This window comes from Cydia strobilella, chromosome 12, assembly GCF_947568885.1.
Source record: "Cydia strobilella chromosome 12, ilCydStro3.1, whole genome shotgun sequence".
Lineage (NCBI taxonomy): Eukaryota > Metazoa > Arthropoda > Insecta > Lepidoptera > Tortricidae > Cydia > Cydia strobilella.
This window is the reverse complement of record NC_086052.1, coordinates 9,324,422-9,338,527: the sequence shown is the minus strand read 5'-3', so window position 1 is coordinate 9,338,527 and position 14,106 is coordinate 9,324,422. Positions and strand designations below refer to the sequence as shown.

Here is a 14,106-nt window from a genome sequence, read left to right as displayed (position 1 = left end):
TACGCGCTCGCCTCGTTTTCAACTCGCTCGCAAATCGCCAGTGTGATAGGGCCCTAACACTCTTCCGAATTATTAGTTAATTATAACTATTATAAGTGAAAGGAATCAGTGTACGGAGAGGCATACCCATTTTAAGATCAGTCAGACATGGACCTTATGTTTAGGTACATAGAGTACTAAACTGTTTTGAACGTGTTGTTTTCTTGATGATCGGTTACTTATTTTATAATAAAAGGATGTATTTTAGCAGCACTGGCTCCAAAGTCTAAGCGCAAAAAATAAACTCGTAATCATCTTTTATTTTAATTCATGTATTAGGTAATGTTGACGTAATTTTATTTATTTTTATTAGTTTAATTACGTAGTTAATTTTACTTGCAATATATTTAGTTCAAAATATTATTATCTGCATGTGGACGTTTTTCGTAGATATAATTATTATGATGTACGTCAAAGGAATTTAATTTCACTATCATTTCGTACCCTGTCACAGTGACAATAGTGTGAGGTCCCTAGCGACTTTCATATGGATTGTCACTGTGACAAGGTACGAAATCTTACGGAAATATTTTTTTTACCGTAGGTACATTTTAAGTCTTTTGAATTTGGGTTATGGTTGTGATATATATTTTTATTGTCTCGTCCCTTAGTACTTATATGTGTCGTTTTCAAGCAAAAGGTACCACATTGACGCTTGCCATAAGGACGCTCTGACAGGTTTTTCGTATAAAGATACAAGCAATTTTCGTCCTTATGGTAAGCGACAATGTGGTACCTTTTGATTGAAAACGTCACATAGAATTATAACCCAACTTGGTATAGTTTACGCTATATCAGCGATTTTTTTCTTATGATCAGGTTCCCTTGTGTACAATAAACCTTTTATTTTACTTTTAAGTATTATTGTTGAATATTTAAAAAATAGTTTAATTTTGCGTTATTACTGTACAAATGAAATAATCATTCCAACTCGATAAAATATCCACGACTTGTGGTGGATTTTAATTGTAAATAACTTTGTGATAATTCAGAAGTTGTAGATGTAGAGTTATTATAAACTAAATAAAATTACTAAGATAACATTTGTGAAATACGTGTTTTCATTGACAATTACTATTACCTACTATAGTTTAAGAAGAGGTAAATGAAATTCCTTATTTTTATAATTTATTTATGTACACATCAACGCTTCTTAAAATATGTCGTTAGAGTATTAACAATGCTATATGCAGTTCATAAACATTTTTGGTATTCTATAAACTTAAATACACAAAACAATAACATTCTGATTAAAAATCTTAAAGAATTAGGTACTTGGAAATTTTTCAAGATCACATTTGGTGTCACTGTGTAATAGTCTAGTTATTTTATTTAAATAAAAGATATATCTGCAAATCTATTTATCTACAAGGACATACTTATAAACTACTTCGTAAAATTAACATGTATATTCGATTTTTTATCAATTAGCTATTTAGAATATAGTTTTGTTCGGCGGTTCATTCCTATAGGTATTTATTTAAACGATATAGGTACATATTTATTGAAAGCCAAATAACATACTATAATGTATTTATTACTATTTATGTACCTACCTATTCTGGAATCGCACTTAAAAAGCTGCCACAATGCTGCTCATAATACTCAAAAGATATTGTGATATACCTTTTTACTACACGATATGTTTATATGGGGTACTACCATCACATAAAAGTACACACAAAGCCATTACAAGATTTTGGAATTAATAGCAGTTTGTAAAAAAATACCTAGTTTTCAATAAATCTTTCTTGAAGTGTTTATCATCATGTGGATTGGAAGATTTTGGCAACACTAATAGAAAGTGACGTCACAATAATTTAAACGACATGCAGTTTGCATAATTAGGCTTAGCTGTAACTTCTGAAAAAAATGCCCATGTTGTACAAACAATTTATTTTCGTACCTTGTCACAGTGACAATAAATATGAAAGTCGTATGGGACCTCATACTATTGTCATTATGACAAGGTACGAAATTGTACTAAAATTTTAATTCTTTGACCGTACTCGTACCTACCTACGTATTTGAAGAATCCGGAATGTAGGTACTCTTGAATGAAAATTTGCAAACATTTTAGCTATTTAAATTGAATGTTACATAGCTTTCAATAATCAATGAGAATAACAACTTCGAATAGAAGTGACTTCACTTTGTGCTATAATAATATTCTTTGGCATGTTTGTACTTTTCATATATGTATTTTTAAACAATTTTTCAAAGCGATCTTTGGTCACGCTTAACATTTTAACTGTCAATTTCATTATGTTACTATAGTTATATTAAGTTCATTTTATTCAACGTTGGTATGTAGGTAGGTACTACCTACAATAATTGACCCTGAGTTAAAATTTCATTACAAGCTGATTTACATGATGACGCGGGCATCAATGAATGGTTTACCTACATACTCTACATAGAGCCATTGCCCGCCCCGCCAGAACGGGCATACCAGTGGGATTGGCGCCATCTACTGGCATCGTATAAATCAGCTGAATATGTTATCAATGAAGTAGCGTTTGAATAAATGACTTAACGATTAATGTTGTTTTCGCGTATTACGAGCCCCGATGCATATGTTTTCGTCTAGTCAGACCATTTTTTGAGGTTCTCGCGTTTGTACAAAAATAATTAAGTTTAAAAATCACTAACATTTAATGCTAATGTAGTTTAATTTTATATGGTAATATTCTCCAATAACTAAATCCAAATACAAAAAATGCCGTTTGTACTGAAAGAAAAAAAAACGATTTGTTATTTGACGGGTAGGAATATAACAGATGTGAAAAGGGTTATTACTAGGGAAAGCAACACGGCTCTACCAATGTACTGACAATTTTGTTTCGAGTCCATGCATGAAGCAGTGCTATAGGAGATGACAATATGATTTGGAGAACGTTTTTGAAAAGTACATTTTTTTCACAATAAGAGTTATGCAATTTTATTATACGATCAAAATAAACTAGATTTTGTGCCTATATTGTCCGAATAGTTCAGAGATTTTTTTATGGCGTATTATCCGATTTCAGCCGCGTACATAATCATATAATATATTTCATCTTATGGTTTGTGCCGATCATATGTGATAGCCAAGCATATAATAACACTATCACATGCAACTTTGTTTCTTTTGTGTAACTTTTGAAACGAAGAAACTAAGCGACAGTTATAGAGCTGAACACAGATCTGTAAATAATTATTATACGAGTAATCGTTACATTTCGAAAACGCACCTGAACAATATATTTTTGAACTAAAGTAAAATATCCTATTATTGTCTCTCGTTGAACATTATCATACTTAAAATCGATAGAATATTTTTCTCGTCGTTTAAAAGTTAATAAAGAGTGTCTTTTCATTTTCAATACATTGTGTCTTTTGACTCGACGTTCCGCAAAATTACAATGAGGGTATTCGTCTCAGTGCTGCAATGTAATGTTGTGCTGATCAATTGCTAAATAAAAGGTATGTTCGCAATTTTAACGTGCGTTTTCCAATTGCAACTTTTAGACAGAACACATACAGTTTACTTTAGAATCACGGATCCCGCCGCGCGAGTTCGTCGTCGCTTATGATCGGTTTTCGATCATCGCTTTTTTCTCGGCCGAAGCGGCCAATTCGCCGCGAAGTTTTCTCGATGGCGCCCCAACCGCGACCGGCGCTCGCAGATCGGGAGAGGAGACCCGCTACGCCTTCACCGAGCTTGCTGTGGTGGATGCCGTAGAGGAAGTAGAGGAGTAGACCTGAAATATGAAAAGATATAGTTTCAATTTCTATAGCTGATGATGGAAGAATCACATATACTTTGCTCTTTCTGTCAGATTGGACAAAAGGCGGCATGCGAATTCGCTTTTCTAATTTCATTGGTTAAGGCATCTGTGAAACAGCTGGCGTTGACGACCATTGCCGTGCCAATCTGTATTCAACACCGTGGGGATTGCCACATGAGGTTTTGCCAAGCTGCGCCACTCAATTCGTTTCTCTACACATCCCAGTCGGATGAACCCACTCTTTTCAATTGTCAAGACTTGGATTATTTCCCTCAAACAAGCTTAAACTCGCGGTTTTGCGACAAATGTAGTCAGACCACTGTTACCGAAGTCGACTAACTTTGAGTACCCTCGGTACTCTGAATAGAAGCCGCGCTGGTGACTGCTGGTGCGCCCAGATACTTTTGATATGATGATATACTTGGGGAACTTACCGAAGGTGATCCAAATAGCGAACCGCGCCCACGTCAGCGCATTGAGGTTGACCATGAGCTCCACGTTGAGCATGACGGAGGCGGCGGGCAGCAGCGGCACCCACGGGACTCTGAATGGAAGCCGCGCTGGGGACTGCTGGTGCGCCCAGATTATGAATAAACCTGGAGAAATACATCATGTATTTGTAGGTGTGCTCTAAATTATATTTATATCAAAAAATCGGACTATAAAGAGAGCAATATCCTCTCAGGTTTCTGTCAGCCATGATGAAGCCAGAAATTGAGCCAATAAGCTGTAGGTACCCCTGTAACCCCTGTTGAATAGATGCCGAATTTTTACCAGATGGAAATTTTGTGTAATTGTCTCCTAGTAACACTGTTTCAATATGAATGATTGTGTTGATGTGTTATAGTGTATTTCTATATTCAAATTTAGCATGTCAATATTAAAGTCAACGACCAAAGTTTGTGTCAGTAGCATACGAAAGGCATTGCATATAATAAGCTCTGGGATCTGGGCAACTTTAACAGCAGAATACTTACAAGCAATAATGATGGAAGTGAGCACCAGGTCCGGGAGCAGCGCCCACAAGCCCGCCTGTTCGGCCACGAAGTGGTTATGGGCGCACAACGCGGCGGCAGCCGCGGTCAGGGTGTACACACAGCCCGACACGGCTGCGCCGGGCGCTCGGCCACCGACGAGTGGCTCAAGCCAGGCGTATTGCGGGCGGAGACGACCCACTGTTAGAGCTTCGAACATCTGAAATCAAGGGTTAAATTAAATTTCATAGCAATTGGTAAACCAAATAAGTTATTAGAAATAAATTTTTAATAACTTATTTTAACAAAAAAAAATTAGTTCCGTAAAATATTAGTAAATTAATGATAAATAAAAAATTATCTGATTCTCACCTCTGAAGAAGAAGATCCGCCATCAGTCGCTGGTGTACCAGTTGCTGAACTATCTTCACGGTCAGGGGAATCTATCGGCGGAACTCCAAAAGTCTTATCGTCAACTGTAGGAGCAGGCCGATACCGTAATATTATAACTGCGGCACTCACGATCGTGTACGCCAATAATGTACCGATCGACATAAATTCTACAAGCTTCTCCAAATCAAACAACAGAGCTATAATAGCGGATGATAATCCAGAAATAATTAAGTTTGCAATAGGAATCTGAGACTTGTTGTTAATGTCGCTGAGGAAACCGAATAGTAAACCATCAGTAGACATGGCATATAAACAACGCGGCAGGGAGAACAGAGAGCCAAGAAGAGTAGTTGTCATTCCGCAAACAGCTCCAACAGAAACTGCATATTTAGCCCAATCGGCATGCACTGCACCTAAAGCGGACGGCAGAGCCGCTTCAGGATTAATACTCGTATATGGCACCATAAGAGTCAAAGCTAGAGCGACAAGAATATATCCAAAAGCTACTATAGCCATGGAAAGGACTGTCGCTATAGGAATGGACCGCGAAGGATCTTTAGCTTCCTCGCTAGACGCCGAAATGCTGTCAAAGCCAACAAAGGCGTAGAAACATGTAGCAGCCCCTGCTAATACCCCACTAAATCCGTAAGGCATAAAACCTCCATTCGCAGCCGACCAGTTCGATATATCAGCGTAGTAAAAACCTAGCGATATCACTAGCGTTATAACCAAAAGGTTTAGAATAGTGAGGCCGTTGTTGATGTAAGCAGAGGTTTTAACGCCTACCGCTAAAATGAGCGAGGCTAAGATGCATATTAAAAATGCTAAAACGTCTGGATATCGACTAAGTAGAGTCTCGTGCATTTCTCCGGTGACAGATACGGTGGCATTGCTTATAGCTCCATTTAACATGGCGTCTAAATAACCGGACCACGCCCTGGCGACCGACGCTGCACCTGAAATCCGGAAAGGAATTCATGACTGACATCATCATGGGAAAAAGGAGGTCATATTAATAGGATATTCATGGTTTAATTGCTTTTCAGAAAATAATTTATTTTGTTAAAAGCGCGACCATTCATTGCCACGGCAGACCGGAGCGGAGAGATTACTATCGCTCATCATTCAGTGAGCCGTGTAATAAGTTTATCTGTAAGTTCATGGTGATGGGGTGTTAAACAATGAACGAATTGAACGATTGTAGTAGGTAAATGTATTGCGAATGGTGTTTATAACAGGATAAATTTACAACATATTTTGGCCACATTCTTTTTCTTTGAGGCTGGCTCTTTTGTCGCGTTAGAAAATATTAGAGGTAAACGCTTGTTGCACAAAAGTAGGTAGGTACCAAACTCCGCGAAATCGCAGCAAGGTGCCGCAGAAAACTGTACACCGAAGCGGTATCAGTCACGTGGATAACCACTGGCCACTTTAGTTAGAACAAAGGTAATGTATAATACCAGATCGACTCACCGATCATATACTCCAAGACGATGTTCCATCCAATGATGAAGGCCCAGAACTCTCCAATGCTAACGTAAGTATACGCATAAGCACTCCCCGCTCTCGGTATCCTGGTACCGAATTCAGCATAACACAGTGCCGCAAGGGTAGATGTAATGCCGGCCAGGAGGAAACTGAGGGCCGTGGCTGGACCGGCCATGTGCCGGGCCACTGCGCCCGTTAGGACGTAGATGCCGGCGCCTACCATGTGCCCGACGCCTGGAAATTGGATTACATTATATTGTAGATAGTAAAGTAAGTACCTACGAGTAGGTACATATTATAGGTTTTTTTAATGTTTACCTCTTGACACCTAGAGACTTAATTTTACCAATGTGAAAGCAATAAATATATTATATTATTATTATATTATTATTACATCTCTAAACAATTTTAGTAATTGTCTGTTGTTTGTATATTTTTTATTAATTTTTTTTGTGTAATTCGACATTTAGACTGGATACATCTTTAACAAAGTATCTAATATTTCATTGATTCCATATTTGTAATTGTTTTTTGTAATTTTTGGTTAATTGTATTGCTTGTAAAAATTGACATGTAAAAGTGCCCCTGTGGCCTATTTGCTGTATAAATGTTTGATGTTTGACATAAATGACAAGAAATGACTTCCTTCTTATTTTAGGAAGTTAGAGAAAATATAGTACATCGTTTATATAACGAGGGGAGTAAGTAAAATTTTGCTAACGTGGTCTATAGATTCACGACAGCTGTAGGCTAGGAATTAAAGGCTCGAGTTTGCAATATTTGTTTTGGAGTTTACACACCATGTTTATCAAAAGAATAAGAAAATGTTAAGCGAAATGATTTCGGGGTTATTTGGACATTAGTTCGCCATATTGTAATTTTTTAGGGTTCCGCACCCAAAGGGTAAAAACGGTACCCTATTACTATTAAGACTCGTATGTCTGTCACCAGGCTGTATCTCATGACCCTTGATAGCTAGACAGTTGAAATTTTCACAGATGATGTATTACTGGTGCCGCTATAACAAATACTAAAATTACTAAAAAGTACGCAACCCTCGGTGGGCGAGTCCGACTCGCACTTGTCTGGTTTTTTTACTGGTTAGGCATATAAAGGTGGTATTCCATCAATTCAATTTCTTTGTCCAATGTCATTGCATCTCACTTTCTCATTAAGCAAAATGTGAGACGCAATACACATGGACAGGTGGAATAGGTACCACCCCTAAGCCACGGACCCGTCCGGCATTCAGCCACGGTTGAAAAATGTGTAAAAAACATTTGTCGGTTGTCGATAAGGACGATTTCTTAAAGCATCCGTATCCCCCTTAGTGGAAAAACGTCAGTAGGTATATAATTTGCCTTTTGCATAAAAACGGGACAACCACGTGGTGCCATTCATCAAGTTGTTACTTTTGAAATTAATGACCTATTTAGATACTTCACGTGGACTAACTACGTGTAGGTATCGAATTCAGGAAGTGTTGTGCATTAAGTATCCAATCCACTCCCACATTGATGTGCAACTTCTAAGCGTTATTATAAAACTCAACATTCTGTGATTTAATTCAAATGAACCATATATTACCGATAATTTCATATGGATATAACAGCATTTACTCATGTTACTTATCGGCTTTATCGTGGTTATCTTACCGAAACATTGCCATTATGAAAATTACTACCTAACTTCATACTTTCGCAGTTCGCAGTCAGTACCTACAATCAAATTAATTCACAAACTAATATTCATTACTGCGAAGTGCGAACACAGGGTTGACAACGTGCCTCATCGTCATCATAAATAGGTAAGTATAACATATAGTAATGATTAGTTACCTACCTTTCGTGATAATTTTAACAATTTATTTATAAATGTGTTTATACTTAAAACGTACTTAAATTTAACACACCCTTCTTTTTCATTGTAACAGAAACTTACCAAGCAAAGTGATGTCCAGAGTGGTAAGACATCGGTTGAGCGGAGTGTCCATTGCATCCCCATACAGAGGTTTGCGTCGGTTCATTTTGTGGCAGAATCCCGACAGGACGTGCCCCAATATTTTATGCCTGGCGCCCGGCATCTTCGCTCCTGAGCAACATTCAATTTCGATCAATGAAAAAAACTAGAATTAGACCAAGCTAAGTTGGCAGCGATTTTAATAGCACAGACTGTGCAAGTGTTATTTAAACGTCATTATTTCATAGAAGTTTGACGTTTAACATAACTCTTGCACAGTCTGCAGGGCTATCAAAATCGCTGCCAACTTAGCTTGGTCTCTCTATATTTACACTCGTCAGTAATTCCTGAATGGAAGAGGTAAGGATATTCTAAACGGTTTTTGAATAGTGATGAAGAAACAATTTGTGCAAAAAAGCACTAAATAATTTTGAATATCGTTGTTACGTACACATATTAGAATTGAATAGCACTTTCTTAATAACATTTTGAACGTGTGCATATGAGCATTTGATCGTTATTTAGATATCAAACGTAGAAATTACAAACTTACCTAGTATTTCAACCCCAGCTGACTGTATTTGCGATTGAGCCTCGCTGTTACGGGAACTTCCTGAAGCCAAGTGCGCAGCGCGCGCATCTAATCGATCCTTATACATATACAACCTTGTTTACATAATAAGTACCTATGTAGGGTAAACAGCTCTATTGTAGGCATCTCTTAATTATTGATACGATCACTCGTATCACCAAAGCTGTAAAGACGTAAATTAGATGTCAATATTAGGCTCAAAGTGCCAGTAACTTAGAGTTTAGCCCGTTTACCCTAACAGAAAAATGTACAGTGGAAGAGCGCACATATTTAATTATTTGTTAATTGGAAACGTGGATGAATTCAAGCCGGTTATGTTAATGTTAGTTACGGAAGTCCTAGTTTTATTCGGAATGCAAATTAAAAACAAAACAACTTTTAGCTATGCCGACCTCTAGTTTGCCGATTTATTTGCAGGTTTTCATCAGCTCTACAGTTTCTCTATAGTAACAAGCTAGGCATATTATGAAATCCGGTGTTATTTATATAAACTAAGACTAAGGTTTAACGTCCAATTAATTTTGCACAAGTAGTATTTCTTTTTCTTATTTTCCTTACATGCACAAAGAAAGGGTCATATTTATCTAACTAACATCATGCGTTAAGCCTGCTTATTAATCACTTAACAACTCTTGATGTAAGGTTTTATTACTGATTTCATTGTCCAAGCTTCCGTAACCGTGTAGATTGTGGGAAGGCTCAACATTAATGTTTACAATATTTTATGTACCGAACATTGTCACAGGAGCAGACCAGAAACTTTGATCCCGATTACCTAATATTTGTTATGAATCTTGAGGTTAAAATTATACTAGCGACGCGCTCAAGTCGAGATAAGATGTTTTGTGAATTAGTTATATCACTTGTTCAAAGGTTCGGTACCAGTTGCCTGTTGCACATAACTATAAGAGCAGCCATTAATTTGCTTTTAAGTAGCTTTAATGTTGTTTACTGACCCGTTAAAAACAATCATATAGGTAGGCTAATAGGTGGGTACATACGTATAGATATATGTAGTTTACATATGATATGTAGGCGAAGGACGATCTGATATCAGTAGCCTTGGTCGCGAAACAGAAATGATTTTAGTAAGTAACAGACATGATGTGTAGGTATCATATTAATGAATGGAAATAACTGGTACCTACGTACGTACGTGGTACTTATATAAAATGTAAAGAACTCATGAATGTTATGTGTATGTTGCGTTCATGTGTGAGCCTATTGTGTCCCAATGCTGGGCAAAGGCCTCCCCCCCTCTCATGATGTTAAATTTCCATATTTATATTGAGATTAAGTTTATGTTATGTAATATTATAGTATTGTAAGTTACGTGCTTAATTTGCAGTGCCCTTACAGGAAGCATAGCTTGATCACCATTTTAATGTAAGACCTTATTGTACCTATGAAAGCAATAAATTACTGATTTAGTTTACCTGTACTTCCCAAAATCCGTAGGTAACAAGTATTACTGTGCAAAAATAAAAGCATAATATAATTATATATGAAGTCATTTTTAAAATTTACCTAGCCAATAAATGTAGTAGGTGTAAGCATAAATACTTACTCCTACGCGATTCTCGTGGAAATCCCACGCATTTGCTTGTGAAATCCGAAATTCTTGGGAATGCCTATTCAGACACGAAAATGTGATACAATCATCCAGTTAAAATACAGACCTAAGAATAAGGTTTTATTGGTATGTAATAAAGAATTTTGTATTATATGGTGTTGCATATGCTTAGAGAAGAGATCTTTTATTGACCGAAGCGTTAGCGAAGGTTTCCGTTTTAACTTGGGCATGCTTTCGTATGTCCGGATGTTCTCCTCTCCAGGTCGCCATTCTCAACCGATTCTTGTGAGTTCACTGTGATAATGACTCTACGAACTAACAATAAGTATTTTTCAGCTTATCGCGAGGTCTACTGCTCACAGAGCCACTAGTACATGTACGATGTACGACGTAGCACTTGGCGTTCAGACGGTCGCCTTCAACACGCTCTTAACACATTCATTGCCGCCCAGCCAAACAAGACTTCCGCGCCAGACCGCATAAATTTAGTCATAAGTATAAAATAAAGCTGTAACCGATTTATTTGCAAGCAGGTTTTCTAGTGACTGTTTTTTAGACATATTTTATCAAAATTACCGAAATCACTGCTACAATTGTGTTTCTAGTTTTCCAAAATAAACTTTTCGACTGTTAATTAATAGTCGATCTATGAAATGCCACTGAAGATTTATATTGCTTCTGGTATTTCTTTCTAAAATGTTACTAAATTGTATACTGAGGAGTATAGCATATGTAGAAGGACTAAGAGGTATTTATGTAAAATAAAAAAGATACTTTCAAACTCTTTATTAAACCCTATACTCTACTAACCACTGAGTAATCAATAATCATACATAGCAGACAAAGCGTAATAAAAACTTGATAAATACAAATAAAATACAAAATATCTAGGTACATTTACTTATCCTTTTAAAGATAAGATTATTAACTAAATTACTATAATATTTCTCGTTTGTATAAAATAATTAGATATTGCAAATTATTATTTTATAAGTTAAGAAAATTATATTTTTAAAGTAATATTTTAACATAATAATTCGAATTGAGATGCAATGTATTTGTACAATACCCGTATAAACCTCTTTTTACTGGGTTCTAGAAATTCTCTGATTAATTTTAATACATACTTTCTATTTTCAGTTGCCATTATTTATTCCTTTCCAAAAAATCAACAATGCATTTATTAAATATTATCGTAATCCGTTTTGGCCCTATGAAAGTACAAAAATTACATTTAGAGCGATAGGAAATATTAAAAAATATTATATGAAATAAACTATAATTATTTTTTTTTAAATTGCTTTTTCAGGATTGTCGAATCATGTAATATTATCATTTAGAATAGTTGCAGTACCATTCTGACACATCGCAAATATTTTGCAGGACACGAACGAACTGACATGTTTTATGTCGCATTCGCGTTCGCGGCACGGCTATAGCGGGTTAACCCTGACATATCGTGAGATGCAACTCTTACCGCGCCTTAAACGACGCCTTTATATCTTTAGGCTACAATAAACAACCCAATAATTAAGAGAAATGTTTTCTACATGATGAAATAAAAATAATAGTCCAATTGATTAAAAAAATAATAAGTACATTTTACTATAGGTATGTAGATCTCCTTCTTTTCCTTTCTTAATACCCTCTATTGAGGTGTAGAGCTCAAATCATAATCTTCCTAATAAATTTACAATTAGTATATTCATTTGTTATCGAAATAGAACATTTTAAGTACTCTAATTAAATCTATGGCACAATAAATAAAATCTTACATAACCTCATAGAATCACTTACATTCTTAGAAATCTTATAATATACGTAGGTATATTAATTAGGATAAAGGTTTCTCATCTATATTTTTCTTACCAGTTTTTTTTTTGTTTACGTTACGTATGTAGTATGTACCATGTTTCTTTTTCTAGTCTCAGTAGTTTTCTACTAAGCTACCATTAACCCTTAAATTACCATTACCATGCGTTACATTTCTGTTTGTATTTGTGTTGTATTTATATAGTAAGTCAGGTACCCGATGAAAACCAGCGCTACGGCCCTGTTTGTATATGTGGTATTATGCTGTGGGGATCCTTTTTATCTTATTTTTTTTTAGAATGCTATTATGTTACAAATACATTTAATTATTTTATTGAAAATAGATGTCATACTAAAGAAAATTTTGAACTACGGTTGACACTGGATTTCTTTCAACAGTCCAGAAGCATAAAATATGGTCCAATACTTTTAAAAATAATGAATGGATTTTTATCGTACAATAGTTCTTTTTTGTTTTGTATGAGATTTTTATTAAGACCTACCTTTTATAGTTATAAAAGGTCTTAGGTGAAATATATTCAAAAATTTAATAAAAATCTCATACAAACAACAACTCTCGTGCACCTGCACGGAAACAGTAAAGTTATTAAAATTTGTATTAGACCATATTTAGGAGCTGTACAATTATAACTAAGAGTTTCTGTATTTAAGTAGTTACATACGACAGAAGTATAAAAAGTACACTTAGCAATTTCTAACTGAAAATGACATAAATTTTTATTACTTTGTACAAAGATCTCCTTAAAAATTCATTTTGTTACTATTCTGTGCCTTGTATCATTTAATTTGCCAGTTCCTTAAAACATCAATATCTACAATTATCGGATTGCTTTCATAGAACTAGAACCAAATTCCTTTAGAGAATATGGCTAGATAAAGAAGATTTCATAAACTCCTTTATTTTAGTGTAAAGTGAGCTGATGAGTTATGAAAATTAATCTTTAAATAACAATAACACATTAAGTGCGATCTTAATCAGATATAGCTTAATATTTTGGCCCTTGTTGCACCAATAGGACAAATCCAAGAACTCTGGATTAAATAATCCAACAATTTTGGATTATTTAATTCAACTTAAGACTCTCATGAGTTCGTGCTAAAAAAAATGAAATAAAATAAAAATACAATTGAGCATAAATAAATACAATCAAAATGATCCATCACTAGATCACTACTGAAAGCACTTCCTTAAAATCTTTATTCTTATCATTCTCGCATATAAGTTCTAACGTGATATTTACGAGTATCTATACTATATAGTGTACCACCCGTCCTTATTTGTCGAAGTTATATTTTTCTACGGGGCACCCGCTTAATGTAAAATCTACCACTAAAAATAACATTGGTTAATGTTATTTTTTTTTCTGAATTTTTAAATACATTTTTGGGGTCACTACTACCGCACTTTGAAAATTTGGACCCTCCATACAAGATGTTTTTGTTTATTTATTATTATTCCTTGTGGAACGATTCAAAGTGTATTAT

At 35.3% G+C, this 14,106-nt stretch overlaps 1 protein-coding gene across 1 annotated transcript; it reads right to left on the bottom strand.

Annotated features, from left to right (window-relative positions):
• Nucleotides 1-1,154: 1,154 nt before the first annotated feature.
• On the bottom strand, nucleotides 1,155-9,616 carry LOC134746060 (cationic amino acid transporter 4). The gene is made up of 7 exons (XM_063680281.1): nucleotides 9,177-9,616; nucleotides 8,606-8,755; nucleotides 6,650-6,898; nucleotides 5,156-6,132; nucleotides 4,787-5,003; nucleotides 4,244-4,405; nucleotides 1,155-3,782 (listed from the first exon to the last, which is right to left on the bottom strand). The coding sequence occupies exons 1-7, from the start codon at nucleotides 9,280-9,282 to the stop codon at nucleotides 3,577-3,579; spliced, it is 2,067 nt and encodes a 688-aa protein (XP_063536351.1). The 5' UTR covers nucleotides 9,283-9,616; the 3' UTR covers nucleotides 1,155-3,576.
• Between the last annotated feature and the right edge of the window lie 4,490 nt (nucleotides 9,617-14,106).

Bases quoted from the DNA above. Each gene is read 5' to 3' on its own strand.
- LOC134746060 (XM_063680281.1), bottom strand. From the start codon at position 9,282: ATGTATAAGGATCGATTAGATGCGCGCGCTGCGCACTTGGCTTCAGGA. The intron at 6,899-8,605 runs GTAAGTTTCTGT...TCCAATTTCCAG, and splicing joins TCTGGACATCACTTTGCTTG to GCGTCGGGCACATGGTAGGC. The intron at 5,004-5,155 runs GTGAGAATCAGA...CCTTGATTTCAG, and splicing joins GCGGATCTTCTTCTTCAGAG to ATGTTCGAAGCTCTAACAGT.